Consider the following 21,716-nt stretch of genomic DNA (forward strand, 5'->3'; position numbering starts at 1 on the left):
AAGGCATTGAATGTGTTTCTTTCAAATACTACAATGTCTTGACAGTATAGGGTGCACATAAAGTATCCACAAGAGGCAGTCCTAGTTCAAAGCACCAGGGAAACAGGAAAACAGTACTGGGAATCCAGGAGCCATTGAACCTACCTGCAGGAAACGCTCTATGCGACAAGATGAGTGGTCAGGTCCAGCCCCATCATACCCGTGCGGAAGGAGGATGACAATGCCACTCTGGAGGAGCCACTTGGCCTCTCCTGGAAAAGCAGAGGGAGGGAGTGAGGCTTCTATGAGGCAGGAACAAACAGTCTGACGTGACTTGGGGAGCAGAACAAATGTGAGTTTGCTGCCTGAGCCCCTAACACTGTTTTCATTACAGGGACTCTCTAGCATTGCCACCCCATACTTGGGAGAAAAATGTCCATCCTACCAGCCAAAACCCCAGAGTCACACGTGCTCTGGGCTTTAGCAAATAGAAGACAAACTCAATGGTGAACATCTGGCTTCCAGCAACAGTGTGGCCACTCTGACTCCATCTCGGGCATAATTTTTGCCAGGACTGGGCAACCCCTATCGTTCCTCATAGCACCACTGACAACACCTGCTTCTGTCCTCAAGCTGAGGAACAGTTGCTGGACATGTCACCGTCTAGTCTGCCTAAGGCACTTCTCTTTCTCACACTACAAAGTTACAGAGAAACAACCATGGGAAGGAGGTGCAGTGCACACTCAAAATCCAAGAGCGGTTGCCCCCCAAAATGGGGTGAGAGCCTGGGGGACACTCAGACTTCTACTTTATATAGTTTCAATTGTTACAGGAAGCAGGTACTATATTTTATAAATGGTGATTATATATAATAAAGATGTACAGCTCCCAACGTTCAGATACATGAGTGTCCCTGGATCGAGGGAAGCAGATTTTCAAGGCTGCCATTCACTCTGATCACAAATCCTCACTATGTCATCTTCGCCTACTGGGGATTCATTCCATAGCCACTCAACAAACCCCAAGAGCAGACCTGCAAGTCAAACCACCAAGGAGCTGGCAGGTCCATGTCCTGCTCCCCACAACCAGGCACATTGCCCCGCAGACGGGAAGGTGCTCTCTGCATAGCCGCTGAGTGGCACCCACTCTCCAGCCACTTATTTAATGAGCTGAAAGCAGCCATGTCCCAGTGGGTTAAGGGCAACCCCCAACTCTCCCAAGGGGCTGTGGTACAAGGGGTGTCGTAAGCAGCTATGGCCCCTTTTCATGTATTTGTCCCCATGAGGCCGGTACCATGTGGCCCCTGCACACCCATGTGACAACACCAACCTCCGGAGATGAATGTGTCGAAGATGATCTGGGCGCCATTGAAGAAATCCCCAAACTGAGCCTCCCAGAGGGGCAGTAACTTAGGGCTCTCGATGCTCATGCCGTACTCGAATCCCAGGACGGCCTCTTCTGACAGTGGGCTGTTGCTGACCTAGTGCACAGGAAGGGGACAGAGACACTGTGCAGCAAGGGAAGCTGCCACAGGAGTCAGTAAAGGTAGAAGCCTCCCATTTACAGCAATCTCTCAAGAGGGCGGAAGGGTGTAGAGAGGGGCTCTGTTTAATCTTCTCCGTGCCTTTGAGAAAGGAGCTCGATGCCCTCTATGAGGGATGTGTATAGGGAAGTCGGGACAAAGAGAGGAAGAGATGAAAGAGGCTGGAATATGGGCATTGAAGGTTTTCCTCATGGGTAAGCAAAATTCACTTCTTAGATGACCCGCCTTTGGACCTGAGAGTAAAACTGTGACATATGAGCTTTTTAAAACATGCCCCAAAACAAAGGGGGAAAATGATCCCCCAAAGGCTGACCTTTGGTTAGAATCCATCATTCGAATACCCTCCTTGCATAAGAGACCACAGTACCATCATGATACATTAAGGTACAAAAGGCAGAATACACAATTACATCTCCGAGGGCGCTCAAGAGGCATGACAATTAAATGCAACATGATTCTGAGTTGGGTGTGAGGACCAGGTGGCAGCCATGCCACAGTGTGCATTTCCTGACTTGAATGGTGATATCATGGTAATGTAGGAGAATGTCCTATTTTGTAGGAAATAGACGGTGAGGGCCTGATGCTTCCAACATGATGTCTCACATGTTTCAGAATGAGAAAAAGTTCCTTTTGCATTCTACATCCAACTTTTTTGTAATTTTGTGCTTGTTTCAAAATTTTTCTAAAAGATATTTTTTGAAAGTTACGTATCTGTAGAATATTATTTGGCAAGAAAAAGGAATGAAATGCTGACATGCTACAACATGGATGGACCTTGAAAACGTGATGCTAAATGAAAGAAGCCAGCCACAAAAGGCCACATGTCGTATGATTCTGTTTTTATAAAAAGTCCACACTAGGCATATCAATAGAAACAGAAAGTGAGTTAGTGGTTGCCAGGGACTGAGGTAGCACGAAGAAGGAATAGTGAGTGGCTGCTAATGAATACGGAATTTCTTTTTGGGGTGATAAAAATGTTCTGAAATTAAATAGTGGTAACGGTTACACAACTTTTTGTGAATACTCTAAAAACCATTTCATTGTACACATTGAAAGGCTGAATTCTATAAGTTATATCTCAATAAAGCTTTTATTTTTTAAAGAAACTCTATAGAAAAATTACAACTCTGTGATGATTACAACTATAAAAATTTATGGTTTATATGTATAAGCACTCAATGACAACAGAAAATGAAAATAGATGATTTGTTAGCATGGCAGGATTATGCTTAATTTGTCTTTTCTGATTTCTATTTTGATTTCAGTTATATCGATATAATACATTAATTTTAAAAGGACTATTACGGCTTCCTCTTCCCGTAAGAAACCTGAGGTGAACTCTGAAAATGGTTCACTATTCACCTGACCCAGAGAACCCCACAAATCATGTCAATCGAGAGGTCCAGATCTTTGTGTTCACTTCAAGAACACTCGTAAAACTGCCAAGGCCATCAAGGATATGCATATCTGAAAAGCCACCAAGTATCTGAAGGATGTCACATTACAGAAGCAACGTGTACCATTCCTTTGTCACAACGGTGGAGTTAGGAGGTGTGCCCAGGCCAAACAGTGGGGTTGGACGCAGGGTCAGTGATCAAAAAAAATTACAAAATTTTTGCTGCACATGCCTGAAAATGCAGCGAGTAATGCTGAATGTAAGGGTTTACATGTAGACTGTCTGGTCACTGAGCACATTCAGTGAACAAAGCTCCCAAGATGCAGTGCGGAACTTACCAGAGCTCGTGGGCAGGTTAACCCACACACGAGCTCTCCCTGTCACATTGAGGTGATGCTCACCGAGAAAGAGCAGATGGTCCCTAAACCAGAAGAGGAGGCTGCAGAAGAAAAAGATCTCCCAGAAGAAACTGAAGAAACAAAATTTTACGGCCTGGGAGTAAATTCAGCAACAAATAAATGCTAATAGAAGTGGGGGAAAAAGACTGTTATGTTTCTCAGAGCGTTTTGTAAATGGGGTTTGGACTGGCCACTTCCCTTGCACCTCTGCCGGTCATCGGCCTCCCTCCTCATCTCTTTTCCTTCCCAACGCTGACAAACCCACTCATATTCTAAATCCATCCCTCTTCCACTTCTCCTGGCTTCGTCACCGAACTCTCTTTTCTGAACCTCTCCTCATTGGCTTTCTCCTCTCAGCAGATGGACAATCAAAAGCTTAAAACCTAAACTAGTAATATTCCGTTGACCAGTCTTCTCCAGTTATTGCTTCCTTTCACAGTCAAGCTTCTAGAAAGAATGATCTAATCCACTGTCTCCACCTCCTTTACTCCTGTCTACCTTTCAACTAGTATAATCTAGTTTCTGCTTTCACCACTCCACTAAAATAGTTCTACATAAAAATAAAGGGATAGCCAAAGGGGAAAAAAAAAAACAGCTTTCCATGCGGTCAACCCTTGACCCTCCAGTTGCCAAATCCAATGACCGGGGTGTTCTTCCTCTTATCTGACTCATCCTTCCTTGAGTTCAGTAACACAGGGACTCCAATTCTCCTCCTTTTCCAGGATGCTCTTTTGGCAAATACTTTTCCTTCACCAGCCCCTTAAATGTTGTTTTTCCCAGGACCCCATCCCTTGGCCCTCTTCTCATTCTGCTCTCTCTCTGGGGGATTCTCCCACCCTTGTGGTTTCATACACTCCTATACTCTAACACTTCCAAATCTGTATCTCAAGACAGATTTGCTCCTTAACTTCAGATACACATACCTAATTGCCCGATAGAAACTTCTATGTCATTCTGCTGTCTTTAAGTCAAATGTCCAAAACTAAATCCATCATCTTTCCTTACCAAACCTGTTTTCTCTCCTTTACTCTCTGGGTGAGTGCCATCAGGTGAGAGTGTCTGAGTCAGGAAGCTAGGAGATAGCCAAGCCTAGTTTTTCTTCTTCACACCCCACATGCCACTAAGTCCCATAAGCTGTGGTTTCCTGAATAGTTCTCATATCTGGCCCCATCTTCCATCTGCACTGCTATTGCCCTACTTCAGGTCCCTGTGATTTTCTGCCTAGATGATTGAGAAGCCTCCTTAGAAATTGTCCTGAGTTCTCATCTTTTTTCATCTTAGGCTTCCAAAGTATTGTCAGGAGTGATCTAACATGCAAATCAGCTCATCTGTTCAAAATTCCACCATGTTTCTCCTTTCGATAATACTCAAAGTCTTTCACAATGTTGGTAGTTCTGTCTGGCCTGTCTCCTTTTTTTCACTCCTGTATCCACTTTGCAGTTTAACCTCTGGTCATATGAAGCTATTTGTAGTTCCCTGGGCACATCAGATCCTCTTACTTCAGTTTTCTTCGGTGCTATTGTGTCCACCTCAAATGTTCTCCCTAAATGTATTAAAATAGGTAACTCCTAATGTCCTTCAAATGCCAGCTGAAATCTGGCTTCCCCCAAGCTTTTCCTGACTTCCCCCAGTAGATTAACTGTTCCTTCTATTGTACTTTGTACACTTGCATATCTTATTTACTTGAATCTGTTAATGTTTTTATTTATTCCAAAAAGTATTTAAGATGACTTGTACGTATACATAATATATAACTTGATGGTATAAACCTAAGTAGTGGGAAAGAAGAGAAATTAAGATTGAGAAATAGAACAGAGTTGGGGAAAGACATAACCCAGTCACCTACTCACTTTTACTAAGGCTACAATGGTCTCTAACCCTTTCCTAGAAGCCATTATATACATTTTTTGAAAAGTGCATATATTCATTATTTTATTTTCTGATTTTACTATTGTCATTATTGATAAGGAAATGCTCTTCAGTCACACAATTCATAGTATGCACACAAGAAAGACAAACCAAGATCAAGCAGGAGTTCCTCCCAGGTATTAAAAAACATGGTATTATAATAGATAATATCACGTATTATCTATTAAATGTATTAGATAATACCTTGCCTCCTGATAATAGAGACAAAGCATTTAATTGGGGCTTTTCAAAGAGTACTATTTAAAGGTAACTGATACCATATATCAAATCGCAATTCAATAAGAGACATTGGTGGGATGGGGAAATACTAAACATTTTAGTATCTACATCACCAATCTGACTTAATCCAGGTGTGGACTTTAAACTAACTTTAAGAAAAGATGAGCTGTATGTCCTTTAAGTAATCTTCCTGTAGTTTTACTTTAGATACGTGAATTTTTAAATAAATATTGAGTATCAGTGAACTCCAGATTTTACTCTCAAACAAAAGGCTGTCAAAGGAAGATGACATGCCACTAATCATACCTTAAAGGATAATTTATTATAATAAACATCATGTGCCAGGCACATGCTGACTGTTGGAGAGATAAAAATGAAAAGACTCAGCCTGTACCTTTGACTCTAACAAGTATATCTCAGTGACTGGCACACGAACATACATAATACATATGTTTATCAAGCCTACTAAACCTTAGGGAATAAAGTAACCTGAGGAAATGGCTTTTATTTTTAACAGGGAAGAAATATTGGCTACTTACTTACATCTTTGGCTTATTTAATGAATCCAGCCACATATAGATTATAATGTCAATTTTTGAGTGACAAAGGAAACATCCATTTGACATTTACAGGATTATAGCTAAGTAGCCAGAGAAAAATAACTGAATCCGCTTGCTAGTATATTATTGGATTCCAACACTTCAAAAAGCATTGAACCCAAAGTTGCCAACATCTGTTTCTATTTGCTTCCAGAATCCTGTCACTATAATCATCAGCATCTGGATTTTATAGTAGATAATAAAACATCCTACCTCTAGAAATCCCTTCTGATTAGGGTCCATATGGTTCAGGGGGATGTAGGTGTCATCAGTCTCCTGGCAAACCACCATTGCATGCCGTTGACTAAAAGTTCCACGGCCAACATCTTGGCCACTCAGACGCACATTAAAACCTTAAGCAAGCAAGAAGGAAAAGAAAATCCAGATTGCCATAAATAATGTAGTAATGGTAAGACATGGTGACCCTGACTTTTTATACATCAGCTCATCCTGAGAATTTCCCTTCGGATAATAGATTATCTTTATTAAAATATCCCTGCCCAAAAGTCTGTAGTCAAGGTGAGATTGTACAAGAATGAAGAGTCATCATTTGCCCTACAATTTTTAGAGGAGAATATCTTTCTAATGCATCCGGCCCTGAGCTCTTTGTTTTCCAAGCATAATTGCTCTATTCTCTAATGAAGGCTGTCAACATGAGTCACACTAAGATTAAACAACATTGTCAAGTAAGAAAAGATAACATGTTTTGGAATCTCTCTAGTCAAACAATAGGAGGCAGTTGTAACTCAAAAATCTGCAGAGATCACAGATTTTTGTGATTTACAGAGTAACAAACGTCATATAAACCATTCCCTGCCAGCTGTGCAGCTAAACAGAAATGTTTTACCTTGAGCAAGTAATGAGCCCAAGGCGAGAGCTTCTGCTGTGGCCCAGTCTAACTTGGTTCCATCCATCACCTTCTCCAGTCTGGACTGTGAAAGTGAAGGGGAGGAAAAAGAAAACTTTTAAGAGTCCATATTCTTTTCCCCAGAATTCAAAAAAATGCAGTGCAACATGATAAGTAATGTTAAATAAAACATTAAGTGAAGAAGGATACATGCGAGTCTGGTAGCAATTCTATGACATTTTATAACAGGCAAACACTCAGGTGCTCAACTTAGTGGTTAAACCTGCGGATGAATGAGAGGAGACGGAACTGTATTTATACTATTCTGTTTCTTCAGCTGGACAGTGAGTACATCGTTTGTTTTAATAGTCTCTCTACCTATAATAAAAACCCATAAATGAAGCCAGTGTTTTAAAAATAACTCACAGTAGAGTTTCTTTATTCAGGTTTAAGAAAGATGAAGACCTTGAACTCTTTGTTCTCCTGCTTTTAGCACTAAAACCTAAGTCCCAGGCAAATCGGGACGGTCTGTCACATCCATATTTAACATGAGACAATGTGTAAAATCTCAACTGGTTTAAGGGTCTAGATAGTCGACTTCAGGTGTATGTGTGTTGATTTGTATTTATTTTATTTAAGCCACCCAAAAGAATGAAAGTGTTTTCTAACCACTAGTCAGAAAAATCAAAACACGCATTCCTGTATTGCTGTATTTTTGATAATGTGCATGAAGTATATGTAATGTATCAAACATGTATGAAGGAAGGAAAAAAGGAAAGAAGTAGACAAATTCTGAGTTAATTTACTGTACTGAAGCAGTCCTAGGAGGTTCCTAGAACCTAATGACACACAATAAACAAGTGAATTGTCAAGTGAGATAGGCAACCCCGCGCCCAGAGCGACACCAAGCCCTTTGCTGCACAGGACTAAGACGTCACACCCGGAGATGTCAGCGCCCCTACCTGAACATACATCTTCAGAAGGTGACTGTGCATCTGGAGTTCCTCGGGCACCTCCACAGACTTCCCGCCAATAAACCTCAGCAGGTCCAGGGGCACACCTGTGTTCCAGGTGGAAATGTGAGCTTCCGGCTGAAGCAGACCCTGCCAGTGGGCCTGCAGGTGAGTGGCAGGGGGGCTATAATGGGCCATGTTCGTTAAATGGTCATTTAACTTTGCGTAGTAGGAGGCTTTGATTTCTGACACCTCGTCCTGGGTCATCAATCCAATGGCAATAAGGTGCTCTGCATATGTGTCTGGAATGCTCTTTCGGGCTCTGTCGAGAAAAGAGGGGGGAAAAGAATCTGCTTTGTAAAACCAAAGAGACACACACGGTCATTGTCGAAGGTGCTGTAGAGTGCCATCGCTGTAAAAAGGCACGTAGGAAACATTTTAGAATTGCACGGAGGACGTGGCCGCACAGCGCTGTACTAAGTGCCACTGAATTATTCACTTGAAAATGGTCCATGTATGTTATGGGATTTTCATTCCAACAGATTCTCGCCCCCCCCCCAAAAAAAAAGCAGTGGTGAGTAAAAACCTTGTCCAGGCAAGCACGAGAAAACAAATTTATTTTTATAAATTTTTGTCTACATTCAGGTAGAAATAATTCATGGTAGTTTTTCTACAAATTGTAAACTCTGGATGGTGATTTACAGGCCTGACCTACATTGTCTACCTATTTGGCACCCCATTATTTAAAAAAGGGTTAAATCCAAAGTTGCCGACATCTGTTTCAGGTGGCTGCAAGAATCCTGTACATTCTCAGCACCTGGTTTTTATAATAATGATAACATTTGTATGAAACTTTTAAACTATAAAGTCTGTTCAGATATATTCTCATATTTAATCCTGACAAAAGTAAGAGGTAGGCAGGATAGATTTATTTTTTAAATGGGGCCCGGAGGTACATCAAGTAATTCAGCTGCTAAGCTCAGAGATAGAGAATCCAGATTTGTTCTTCCAAGAGCCATCTGCTACCTATGACCAGAAAGGCCCATAAAATATCACCAAGTTTATTTCTCTGCTTTAATTTAAGTCTATGAGGAAACAAGGTACAGAAGAGGGATCTATTTTACTTTCTAGCATGTAAAAAGGAAATTCCAAAGTGACATATTCCTCTGTCACATTAACCTTCAGACTCACTGCTCTCCAACAGAAATATAATGCAAGCCAGTGTGGAATTTAACATTTCCTAGTGGTCACACTAGAAAAGGTAAAAAGAAACAGGTGGAATTAATTTTAATCACATATTTAACTCAATCTATCCAAAATATTGTCACTTTTATATCTAATGATATATAAAAATTACTTTTTAGATAGTTTACATCTTTCCTTCGTACTACCGTGTTTCCCCGAAAATAAGACCTAGCCAGACCATCAATTCTAATGTGTGTTATGGTAAAATAAGACCCGGTCTTATCTAATGTAAGACCGGGTCTTATATAAATTTTTGCTCCAAAAGACGCATTAGAGCTGATGGTCCAGCTAGGTCTTATTTTCGGGAAACAGGGTTAAGTCTTTGAAATTTGGTGTGTGGATTACACTCACACACATCACCATCAGGACTTGCCACCTTTCAAGTGTTCAGTAGCCACTTATAGCTTGTTTCTTCCATATTGGATAACAGTTCTGGACAGTCATTAAAATCTATTATATAACCTCTTACCAAGACATAAAGTTAGGTCCCCATCTATAGTTTGCAGAATTGGATCGTGGAGGTCCTGTTTCTGATCCTGTCACTGATCCTGTCACTGCCATATTAAGTGACTTCAGGCAAGGCTCTGCCTAAGCCCTCCTATTCCCATCTGCTACGTAGGATGGTTAAGTTGCCCCTTTGTCTATTCATCGAGGAAATATATAGAGTTTGAAGAATACGGGGACCATCCCAGTCTGCCTAGGGTTGTCTCGGTTCTAGCATTGAAAGTTTCACGTCCCGGGCAAACGAGGAAAGTTGGTCACCCTACCTCAGAGTGTCTAATAAAAACCATAATGTGAACACTGCAGGAAAGAGGGCATATTCATGAAGGTGTATCCTTGTACCTGATGATCTTGTACATGACCGGGTTGGTGAAGAAGGGCTCATCCAGCTCGTTGTGGCCCCACTGCCTGTAGCATAACAAATCAATAATCACGTCCTTCCGGAACTGGCGCTGGTATTCAAAAGCCAGTCGTGTGGCACGGAGCACTTCCTCCGGGCTGTCTCCATTGACGTGGATGACGGCACAGCCCACAAGCTTCCCTGAGGCAGAGAAGACCGAGATGACGTGGGCCAGTTTACCCAGCTGACACAAGCCCAGCGCCAAGTCCTGTTGTATGCGTGGGGTGGGGGTGGGGGGTGGCCTACATCCTCACAGGGAGTTGGGGTTGCTTGTTAAGAACCCACACGTTGGAGTCCAGCTGACAAGAAGGAGTTCAAGTCCTAGCTCTGTGATTTACTGTGTGACCTTGGTTAAGTTATGAATCTCAGTCTCCCTACATGTAACACTGGGATAATAGCCCCTACCTCTTAGTCAGGTTGTAAAGGTTAAACGAGTTGATGCATATAAAGTTCTTAAAAGTGCATGGTATATAACAATATTTATTTTATTATTGTCATTATTACTATTATCATTCCTCCTGAGATAAAAGGGTCATGAAAGAATGCATCCTAGAAAAAAAAAGGATTTTCTCTAAAGAGAAAGAATGATTTTTCAGTAACTTGTGGTTTCAGTAACCACAAAAAATTCACACAGACAGCCCCAAAGGCATCCAGGCCAGTCTCTGGGTATAAAAACAGAATAGTTACTACCCTCTAACAGTCCTGAGAACTGTGTGAAATAGGAACTTGGTAATAAAAGCCCTGTATTTCTCTTAATACTGCCAATTTCCACAGGTTGAAACAAGTCAACTTTGCTTCTTCACATCTGATTTCTAACCAGACCACTTGGCCAAATTTAGTGGCTGAACATATCCTTTTATATATATATATATGTTGACATGTTACAATGTATAAATTTAAGGTATATCGTGTGTTACTTTGGTACGTTTATATATTGTGCTATGATTGCCATTGAAGCAATATTTATCACATTATGTCATGAAAGTGCAGTATTATTGACTATATTCATTATACTGTGCATTTGATCTCTATGGCTTATTTACTACTTGTTACAAGTTTGTACCCTTAAATACCATCAATCTTATCCTCCCCCTCCCATCCCCTGGTAACCACCATTTTACTCTGTTTTTTTTTTGTTTTTAAATAGCTTTGACATTCTATTTTAGATTCCACATATAAGTGATATCATACAGCACTTGTCTTTTTCTGTATGATTTATCTCACTTAGCATAATGTGCTTAAGGTCCATCCATGTTGTAGCAAATAGGATTTCCTCCTTTCTCATGGCTGAGGAACATTCCATTGTATATATATGCCACATCTTTTTTTCTTTTTAATTCTTTTTGTTTGTTTGTTTTAAAGAAAAATATTTTTTTAATTGGGGAAGGGGAACAGGACTTTATTGGGGAACAGTGTGTACTTCCAGGCCTTTTTTTTTTTTCCAAGTCAAGTTGTCCTTTCAATCTTAGTTGTGGGGGGTGCCATTCAGCTTCAAGTTGTTGTCCTTTCAGTTTTAATTGTGGAGCGTGCCGTTCACCTCCAGGTCCAGTTGCCGTTGCTACTTGCAGGGGGCACAGCCCATCATCCCTTGCGAGAGTCGAACAGGCAGCCTTGTGGTTGAGAGGACGCGCTCCACCCAACTGAGCCATCCGGGAGCTCAGTGGCAGCTCAGCTAAAGGTGCCGTGTTCAATCTTAGTTGCAGGGAGCGGAGCCCACCATCCCTTGCGGGACTCGAGGTATTGAACCGGCAACCTTGTGGTTGAGAGCCCACTGGCCCATGCGGGAATCGAACTGGCAGCCTTCGGAGTTAGGAGCGTGGAGCTCTAACCGCCTGAGCCACTGGGCCGGCCCATTTGGCACATCTTTTTTATCCATTCATCCATTGATGGACATTTGGGTTGTTTTCATATCTTGCTTATTGTGAGTAATACTGTGCTAAACATAGGTGTGCATATATCTTGTTAAAATCCTGTTTTCATTTCCTTTGGGTATTCAGAAATGGAATTTCTGGATCCGATGGTAGACCTATTTTTAATATTTTGAGGAACCTCCATATTGTTTTCCATAGTGGTTGGACACTTTACACTCCCACCAACAGTGTATAAGGGTCCCGTTTCACCACATCCTTGCCAGCATCTGTTATCTCTTATCTTTTTGATGATAGCCATTACAAGAGGTGTGAGGTGATATCGCATTGTGGTTTTGTTTTGCATTTCCCTGATGATTAGTGACGTTGAACACCTTTTCATGTGCCTGTTGGCCATCTATATGTCTACTTTGGAAAAACATCTATTTAGTTCTTCTGCCCATTTTTTAATTGGGTTGTTTTTGTTAATAAGTTGTATTTGCTCTATATATTTTGAATAGCAACCCCTTATTAAATGGAACATATCCTTTTTGACTAAGATTTGGGTACTCCAAGTCTGAATATCCTAAAGACAATTATTCTAGTGTTGTACTAATTGTGTTGATCTCTGATTTCCATCAGAGCATTCAACTGGTTACTTAAACAATTCGAGATGGCATCCTCTAAGTTGCATTCTAGTAATATTTCCTTGGATTTAAAGATTACACTCAGAGTTTAAAATAATTATTAATTTAAAAACTGTTGGTGGCTACTGACTGTATCTGATCCAAAATTTAAAATGGGATAACCAGTGAGGCTCATTGTTCTGATTGAACAAGAAGTTTCTCCAGGAATTCCTTGTCTGACCCCGCAACATGAACGCCTGCTGTATTACATACCGATATCACTACAGTATAAGGAAGATCTTCCTCTTTCTGCCGGAGTGGTATAACCCAGCTGGTTATTGACAATCAAATGGATACTCCCACCAATTCTGAAATGTGGGAGATTAGAGAGTGTAAATGTTTCAGGAACAATCCCTTGACCACAGAAAGAAGCATCACCATGAACCTAAATCACAGGGGAGAAAAAAAAGAAAAAGAACATAAGGGATGGAGAAATTTAAGTTTTCAGACTAGAATAAATTGTTTTCAAATAATAGCAGGAATGAAACAACCACCCTCTCACTATTTTCCTGCCCTCCTGAAAATCTGCTGGTTGTAGATCGGTTATGCTGATCTCAAACAGCCTTCAAAGATGCTAAATCAGGCCTTTTCCCCTTGTAGCCAACACCAGGTGAGCCACTGCTTCCAGCCCACATCATCACCTAAACCCATCACTTAGTATACTCATCGACAGTCTACTGTATGCGTACGGCAGCATCACAGAAGGAAAGGCTGTTGGAGGTGCAGAAGGAAATCAGCTCTAGAAAAGCTTTCATGAAAACAGCCTGCAAGATACAAGGAACAGTGCACAGCTTTGAACTCTCCCCTAATCATTTTGTCCCTGAAAAGAGACTGCATGCAGCTCACCTCAGCTAATGGTGTGTTGACCACTGCTGTGAACATAAAGGAGAGTGACGTGACAGCAGAGACAGCAGGCATGGGGGGAATGTACACGATACATTGGTGAAAGGTGTTTGGAGGAAAACACAAAATGCTACCATGAGAGAAAGTCTAAAATGTGCTACTCTAGTCTGTTAGATCATAATGTCATCAAAAAACATGGTGCATGGAAGGTGACAGAATGGGGGGAAATGTTTTTTAGAAAAGTTGAAAGCAAATAATGAGGGAATTGTAGATTTTAGAAGAAAATGTGAGCTCTACAGACATCATGCTAAACGACAATTATTGTAAATAGACAAGATGCTGAACTAAATCACAAAATGATCTGATATGCTCTGACTTAAGGCAACTGTTGTGGTCTAATAGAAACAGAATCAAAAGACTTAAATATTAATGAAGAAAGAATACTTAGTAGATTTTTAAATGGCATGGATAATGTCCGGTAGAGTCATTTTTATATAAGTAGAATATTTCGGCTAAGAAAGGAAGCACTGCTTTGCATAAATGAAATTTCCACAGCTAGGATCTACAGGAATGAGTGACAGTTTGGAGCATCTTTACCTAGTAATAACATACTCTTACATTATCTCCACAGCACTATTCATTATTAATCCATTCAACAACCGGGGGGTGAGGCAGGTAAGTAAGTCACTACTGTCCTTTTAACAGATGAGAAAACCAAGGTTCAGAAAGAATATATATTTCACATGGCTTGCACTAAACTGTAGAGCTTCTGTGATGTCTCCATTTTTTTCTACTTATTTCCCCATCCCTCCAAGCCATTCTCCTGGATCAAGAAACTTATTTTGTATATGTTCTCACTTAATCCTCAGAACACGATGAGGAATGTAATAGACTCCCACGTAAACTATGAGATTCAGAAGACCCAAGTACAGAAGCAGGCAGGCCAAGCTAGAAGGCAGCACAGCCAGGATGTGAATTCAGGTCTTCTTGGTACCAGAGTTCTTGTCGTTTCTATACCGTGCTACATGGTAAAGTCCAACCTGCAGCCACACCATGGCCCACACAAGGTCAAGGGGTTTCTCGCCCTAAGGCCTCCTTGCTGATGGGAGTTCTTGTGGGTAAAGATGGAAAACGAGGTCAGTAAAGCAAGGAAGAGAGATGTGTGCCTTTTCTGCTCCTTTTACAAAAATGCTACAGTAGAAGCATTGATAAGAACATAACATATGTTTGTAACTTACATTGTTTTATCCTGGTCTTAGGATGCTTGGCACTAAAGCACAACTGTGTCATTTGCTAATTTTATTTTCCTTCTTAAATAAAAACGAAAACCACTCCACTATGCTCCATAAAGCTTTGTAGGATTAAGCGTTCATAAGCACAAATGTTGGGTGAGGTGCAAGCTGCTCAGCCAAACACAACAGGGTGGAGGCAAGGGGTTGAAGACACAAGATCACAAATTAAAATCCACTTTCACCAGGTCCGGGACTAAGACAAACAGAAGACAGGCAGGAAAAGTAGCATGGGGAATCTTACCCACTGTGATACGCTGTTTCCCCGAAAATAAGACCTAGCCAATCAGCTCTAATATGTCTCTTGGAGCAAAAATAGAAGACCTGGTTATATTATATATGATATGATATGATATGATATAATATGATATGATATGATATGATATTAGTAAAATAAGACCGGGTCTTATATTAATTTTTGCTTCAAAAGACGCATTAGAGCTGATGGTCCAGCTACGTCTTATTTTCGGGGAAACACGGTATTACAGGCTCCAAACTTAGAGTTCCCACAAGAAACTAGAATTGGGTACTTGAGCAAGGCAAGATATGTGCTGACGGAGCAGGGCCAAATATTTTGGGAACATAAAGTAGATAAGAGGGTAGTCAGTTTCTTATTTCTTTAAAGAAAATACCATTTTCACCTCTTCAGAAATCAACTTTAAGAGCTGCTTAATGTAGTGGGTAAAAGTGAGTGACTAAAATATATCAGAGTATCATGAGTTAAGTCAAGTGAATGGTAAAGAGAATGTCTGCCTAATGATTTGGAGGTTTATATTTAGAAATATCATATCATAATCCAATCCAATTCTGCCTACCCCCAATTTATTTTCTATAAGTTTCTGGCCCATGAAAAATTAATGTGAATAAGATAGTGTGGTTATTTGTATACATAGCTAAATATTCTACTGCCTTATGAATATAGAGATTTCTGTTGGGTTTGAAGACCCGGTTACCGATATCCAGGATTAATTGTCTCCCAGTAGTTAAAGTTCCATATTTAAATCAAAACTTGTAGAAAAAAAATGTGACCTATGGTTCAAACCTCTAAAATATACATTTTGGGTTATGAAAAATTGGGGGTTAGAAGAAGGAAGAGCCACACTAATAATTCATATTGGTTGCCTTAATGCCAAAGGCCTTCATTTTAAAACAAACAAACAACATTGTGATGGTTGCCAGATGGGAGGAGGGTGAAGGGTAAGTGAAAAATGAGACAGGATTAAGAAGTACAAATTGGTTGTTACAAGGTAGATGTGGAGATCTGGTGCATAGCATAAGGAATATAGTTAATAATACTATAATAACAACGCATGGCGTCAGATGGGTACTAGATTTATCAGTGTGATAGATGGAAGGAGAGTTGGGAGCAGGGTGAAAAAGGTGAAGGGATTAAGAAGTACAAATTGGTAGTTACAAAATAGTCACAGGGATGTAAAGTAAAGCATAGGGAATACAGTCATTGTACGGTAATAACTATGGATAGTGCCAGGTGGATACTAGACTAGTTAGGGGAATCAGTTCATTATATAAATGTCTAACCACTATGCTGAATACCTGAAATTAATATAAAATAATATAAATAAATAAATAAAGTGTAAACAAAAAAGTAATAAATGACTAAATCCAGACTCTTTTAGCCTTGTTAGAGATATGGGTACATATAGTTTACTAGAAGACCATACTTTTAGAGAAGCCATGACATCTGTCCTCTTAGCAGTAGCAGGTATGCCTTTCAATGCTCCCTTAATTAATTCATAACTCAAGAAAAAAAAACACATAGTGGAAACCTCAATCTAAAGTCAGATGCCTTGAGACTAGACTTCATATCTACTGTTGATTTTTAAAATGACCCCAGAATCTTCTTTTCCCAAAAGTTCATCTCAGGTCCATCTTGAGTATCTTCCAGCTCCTTTCAGACCTAGCAACCCAGACATTCTTTTTCCCTAGTCAGTCTTCCCAACCTCTGGCCTCATTGCCTGAAATTACAAGTACCTGTAAACATATGACTTTGTCCCCAGGCTGAGCCGAACTGTCTGGGGAGTAGTCCCCATCCTGCCTGGACTGCTGCCTTCCCCGAGTCTTCCCGACGGCTACGGGGTTAACGGCCTCTAGATGCGAGGGGTTAGGCAACATTGTCACATGCAAGGGATGGTGTGCACCAAAGTCCAGGTCAACCGAGGAGGTCAGGTGAGACAGCACATCTCCAGTGGCTGGGACATTCTCCGGAAATTCACTTAAGCCTCGCATTTTACGGAACATCAGCTATCATGTATACACAGACAAGGAAAAAAATAGCTTTTATCACAATGGAAACTAGGAAAGAGGTGGTAAGTTTAAATTATACAATACAAAAAATCTTTATGCACATGTTTTTATCATTATTATTATCATGCATTGTTTAAAAATAGGCACAAACTTCTAACTGCTCCATTGCACAGAGGTGTATTCTATTTGGAAATTTCCACAATCTAATGTAGTCCCAACACTATACGAACAGTTTAACATGACACAGACAGAAAGGTACCTCTGCCTTGCAACAAGCAAAATAAAATTTTTAAATACATCTGTCAGAATAGATTTTCAGAAGAACTCTGTCAAATTAATATTCAGAAATCAGTTGTATTTGTATACACCAATAATAAACTATCAGAAGGAGAAATCAAGAAATCAATCCCATTTACAATTGCTTCAAAAACAATAAAATACCTAGGAATAAATTTAACCAAAGAAGTAAAAGACCTGTACTCAGAAAATTATAAGACACTGAAGAGAGAAATCAAAGAAGATACAAATAAATGGAAATACATACCATGTTCTTGGACAGGAAGAATTAATATAGTTAAAGGCAATATACAGATTCAACACAATTCCTATCAAACTACCAATGACATTTTTCTCAGAAATAGAACATATAATCCTAAAATTTATATGAAACTATAAAAGACCCCAAATAGCCACGGCAATCTTGAGAAATAAGAACAAAGCGGGAGGCATCATGCTACCCAACATCAAATCATATTACAAGGCTATAATAATCAAAACAGTATGGAATTGGCATAAAAACAGACACATAGATCAATAAAACAGAATAGAGAGCACAAAAATAAATCCATTCATATGTGGTCATTTAATCTACGACAAGGGAAGCAAGAATTTACGTTGCGGTAAAGACAGTTTATTTAATAAATGATGCTGGGGAAACTGGACTGACACATGCAAAAAAATGAAACTGGACCACCTCCTTACACAATATATGAGAACAAATTCAAAATGGATTGAAGACTTAAATGTAAGACCTGAAACCATAAAACTCCTAGAAGAAAATATAGGGAGTAAATTTGCAGACATTACTCTGAGTAATATTTTTACTGATATATCTCCTAGGGCAAGGGAAGTAAGAGAAAAAAGAAACTTTGGATTACATCAAACTTAAAAAGTTTTTTCACAACAAAGGAAACCATCAATAAAACAAAAAGGCAGCCTACTGAATGGGAAAAGATAATTCTCAAAGATACATCTGATAAGGAGTTAATATCCAAATTTTATAAAACGTTCATTCAGCTCAACACCAAAAAAACAAGCAACCCAATTAAAAAATGGGCAGAGGACATGAAGAGACATTTCTCTAAAGAAGAAATTCAGATGGCCAACAGGCATATGAAAAAATGCTCAACCTCACTAATCATTAGAGAAATGCAAATAAAACCCACAATGAGATACCACCTCACTCCAGTCAGAATGGCTGTCATCAATAAATCAACAAACAAGTGCTGGCGAGGTTGTAGAGAAAAGGGAACCCTGGTGCACTGTTGGTGGGATTGCAGATCGGTGTACCCACTATGGAAAGCAGTATGGCAGTATCTCAAAAAAACGCAAATTGAACTACCTTATGACCCAGCAATTCCACTCCTAGGTATCTATCCAGAGAAATCCAAGACACTAATTCAAAAAGTATATGCACCCCTATGTTTATTGCAGTGCTATTTACAATAGTCAAAACTTGGAAACGACCAAAATGCCCATCGGTAGACAACTGGATTAAGAAACGGTGGTACATTTATACAATGGAATATTACTTGGCTATAAAGAAGAATGCAATCTTACCATTTGCAACAATATGGATGGACCTAGAGAACTTTATGCTAAGTGAAATAAGTCAGTCGGAGAAAGACAAATACCATATGATCTCACTTGTATGTGGAATCTAAAGATCTGAATAAATGAGCAAAGTGAACAGAAATAGTCTCAAAGATATAGAGGAAAAACTGATGGTTGCTAGAAGGGAGGGGGGATGAGGAAGAAGAGGAAGGAATTAGACAGCATAAATTGGTAACTACAATATTTCCACAGGGATATGAAAGACAGTTTGGGGAAGATAATCAATAATGTTGTAAAGATTTTGTGGGGTGTCAGATGGGCACTTGTCTCACTAGGGAGACCACTTCATGGATGGTGTAGATTCCTGACCACTGCACTGTACACCTGAAGCTGAAGTTGAATGATATTGTATGTCAACTATAATGTAATATATTTGCAGACATGGGATATGGAGTACAGCACAGGGAATAGAGTCAAAGAAAATGTAATAGATAGATACGATGTCAGAGGGGCAATAGATTGGAGAGAAGGATTATCACTTTATGAGGGGTGTAAATGTCCAACTATTGCGTTGTTTTGTACGCCTGAAACTGAAAAAAAAAAGAACTTTGTATTAATTTTGTTAAACATAGAGAGGAAAATAATAGAACTTAATCCCTTTCAGACAGGGGATGATACAGCTTAGCTCACATCTAAAAAGCTATACCATCCAGTTCTCAAAGCACTTGTCTGCATACATTCTCTGACTTCATTTTTAGTCTTCTAGGAGATAGATGTTACTCCCCATTTTCAAAATGAACAAGCAAGAGAAATTAACTAAATTGTTAAAGTTCCTTGGCTAGTAAGCAAGAAAGGTGGATCTCAAACCAAGGTATTTACCAAAAGAGCATGTGGATTATTAAAAAAGCTTCTTACTGACCCATCTACAAATAGATACATACATACTCACACAGTGCAGATAAGATGTGTTTCTCAAAAAGATGATCCTTTGTAATCATCTCTGCATCTTTGAGTAATTTCTTTGTCTAAGCTATTTTGGGAATGCAATTTTTGGTTTAAGAATTTCTGCATGGATCGAAACACATGCCTCCATCTGTCAATCACTTTATCCTGTCGTATAAGTACTGTACCTTTTCTAAGGTATTTGTCTTATAAAAGCTGATTATCAGCCTTTTAGCATCAGAAACACTGAGGTATGACGAATAGTGGTAAAACTTGGCCCCTAGACATGACACCATATAGATTTTCTAATATTCTTAAGGATCACACATCCTTCCAAGGGCTCTATTCACTCCACCTAACTTTGATAGTGCCTTTAACACTTATAATTATTTTTAATCTCCAGGACAAGAACAGTAGTGAGGCTTATTCATGCATAGTGGCCACAATCTTATTACATATCAAATCTCTCGGATGTTCCCCGACACCAAATTTTCAGTTCTGGCTGTCAAGTCTTTTGAGAGACTTACAGGGCAGCTCAGTTGGACTGAACAGAAATACCAAAACTCAATTACCCATAAAACCACTCACTTAGGTGGTTTCTTCAGATAACAATGTGTTATTAGTTTTATACAATCTATTAATTATAAATTCTGCAAATAAGTAGGAGGTAAATTTGCATATAATGGCACAGATCTCTGTGTTCATTTGAACAATGTTTATTAAGTAAGAAAAGAGTGCTTCCCAGAACAGAATGTATCTATTCATAAAATCCTTGAGGAAACAAAGTAATCTTTAATCTCCCTGAGAGAAGAAAGGATCCATAGGTGATTATACAGAAACTCAACCTAAATACCAGTTCTATCCAGCAGCATTGCATTCCATCAATTAAGTCAGCTATGTCACATGTCAATGGCGCATACGCTTTGTCAGTTTTCTAAAAGGAATTATTACCATTAGTTTTATTCTGTTACAGTCGATTGTCATAAAAAGTATCTTACCTCTGGAGGGAACTGCAGAAGGCCTGTCAATAAATTAAGTCTCCCTCTATGGGGCATCCCAATGATGACATCGGTGATCCCACTGTAAGCTGACATTTTCAGCAATTCATGGAAAAAACCCATCATGCTTTCAGCTCCTTCGCCTCCATATCGCTTCACTGTGGCAAACTTGGTGGCCAAAAAGTGGTCAAACTCCTATGGACATCATATCAGACACAGTTACAGGAAGATAGCTGACTCCTCAAGTCAAAGTCAAACTCACCGACGTGTCATTGAACAGATCCCCACACTTCCCATGGCTTCAGCCGTGCCCCCTCACTACATGTCCCAGAGACTGACATAGTCCCCCTAGCCCGGCAGGAAAGCCTTGCCAAGGACACCAGAGAGCAGTGGGGGATGCAGAGAAAATGACCTGAGAGGTAGAATGTCTTACTCCAAGAGGAACCCCCTTACAATGTGTGTTCTTCTAGTGTAGGGCCGGGCCTTAGGTTTCTGCTGTTCTCCCACTACCCGAGTTCTAGTTTCAGGCTCTACAGTACTATTTTCATCAAGGCTGCAAACTAGCCAACTGTCTGAATGATTGGGAATAGTTTCTTGTCATCTTGATATGCCTGAGTCCTGATTATAGCCCTGCCAGAGATTCAATTCCATTATTTGTATTAATTTGTCTTTCATGCACAGGTTTTTTTAATTTTTCAATCACTCCAGATAATAAAAAGAGAAGCAAGATCTCAAGGATTTTTCAATCTTTTATAGAGTGAGGAGACAAATATATAAAAAGCATTTTGACTCTGAGAAGAACCAAAAGGTCCATTGTTCGGCGTTCTACTTTTTCCTGCTCAGAATAAAGTGGTTGGTGATATATTGTCAGTCGTGTTGAGGCAATGGGGGGCAAGTGGAGGTACGTTCAGAGAATTAATGTCTAATTCCCTCTCTTCAATATTTATATGTCTCTGTAGAAAATGAGCTGACCTAGTTCCCTGATATTAGCTACTGCTTTTATA

The 21,716-nt window shown here is 39.8% G+C and overlaps 1 protein-coding gene and 1 pseudogene across 2 annotated transcripts in view; one reads left to right on the top strand and one right to left on the bottom strand.

The window, feature by feature from the left end:
• The window catches only part of DHTKD1 (dehydrogenase E1 and transketolase domain containing 1), a 42,623-nt gene that overhangs the window by 8,818 nt on the left and 12,089 nt on the right, over positions 1 to 21,716 (bottom strand). Inside the window, exons 4-12 of the mRNA XM_081053334.1 lie at positions 20,713 to 20,907; positions 16,667 to 16,936; positions 12,756 to 12,927; positions 9,952 to 10,150; positions 7,873 to 8,185; positions 6,911 to 6,995; positions 6,277 to 6,416; positions 1,309 to 1,459; positions 145 to 251 (exon numbers count right to left, since the gene is read on the bottom strand). Of these exons, the coding sequence (XP_080909460.1) occupies positions 145 to 251; positions 1,309 to 1,459; positions 6,277 to 6,416; positions 6,911 to 6,995; positions 7,873 to 8,185; positions 9,952 to 10,150; positions 12,756 to 12,927; positions 16,667 to 16,936; positions 20,713 to 20,907 (1,632 nt within the window). The remainder of the gene's footprint in view (positions 1 to 144; positions 252 to 1,308; positions 1,460 to 6,276; positions 6,417 to 6,910; positions 6,996 to 7,872; positions 8,186 to 9,951; positions 10,151 to 12,755; positions 12,928 to 16,666; positions 16,937 to 20,712; positions 20,908 to 21,716) is intronic.
• LOC308501205 (large ribosomal subunit protein uL22-like) lies at positions 2,869 to 3,420 on the top strand (annotated as a pseudogene). Its single transcript has one exon. The product of its transcript is annotated as a large ribosomal subunit protein uL22-like (transcript).

This window comes from Rhinolophus hipposideros (genome assembly GCF_964194185.1).
Source record: "Rhinolophus hipposideros genome assembly, chromosome: 1".
NCBI classification, from domain to species: domain Eukaryota; kingdom Metazoa; phylum Chordata; class Mammalia; order Chiroptera; family Rhinolophidae; genus Rhinolophus; species Rhinolophus hipposideros.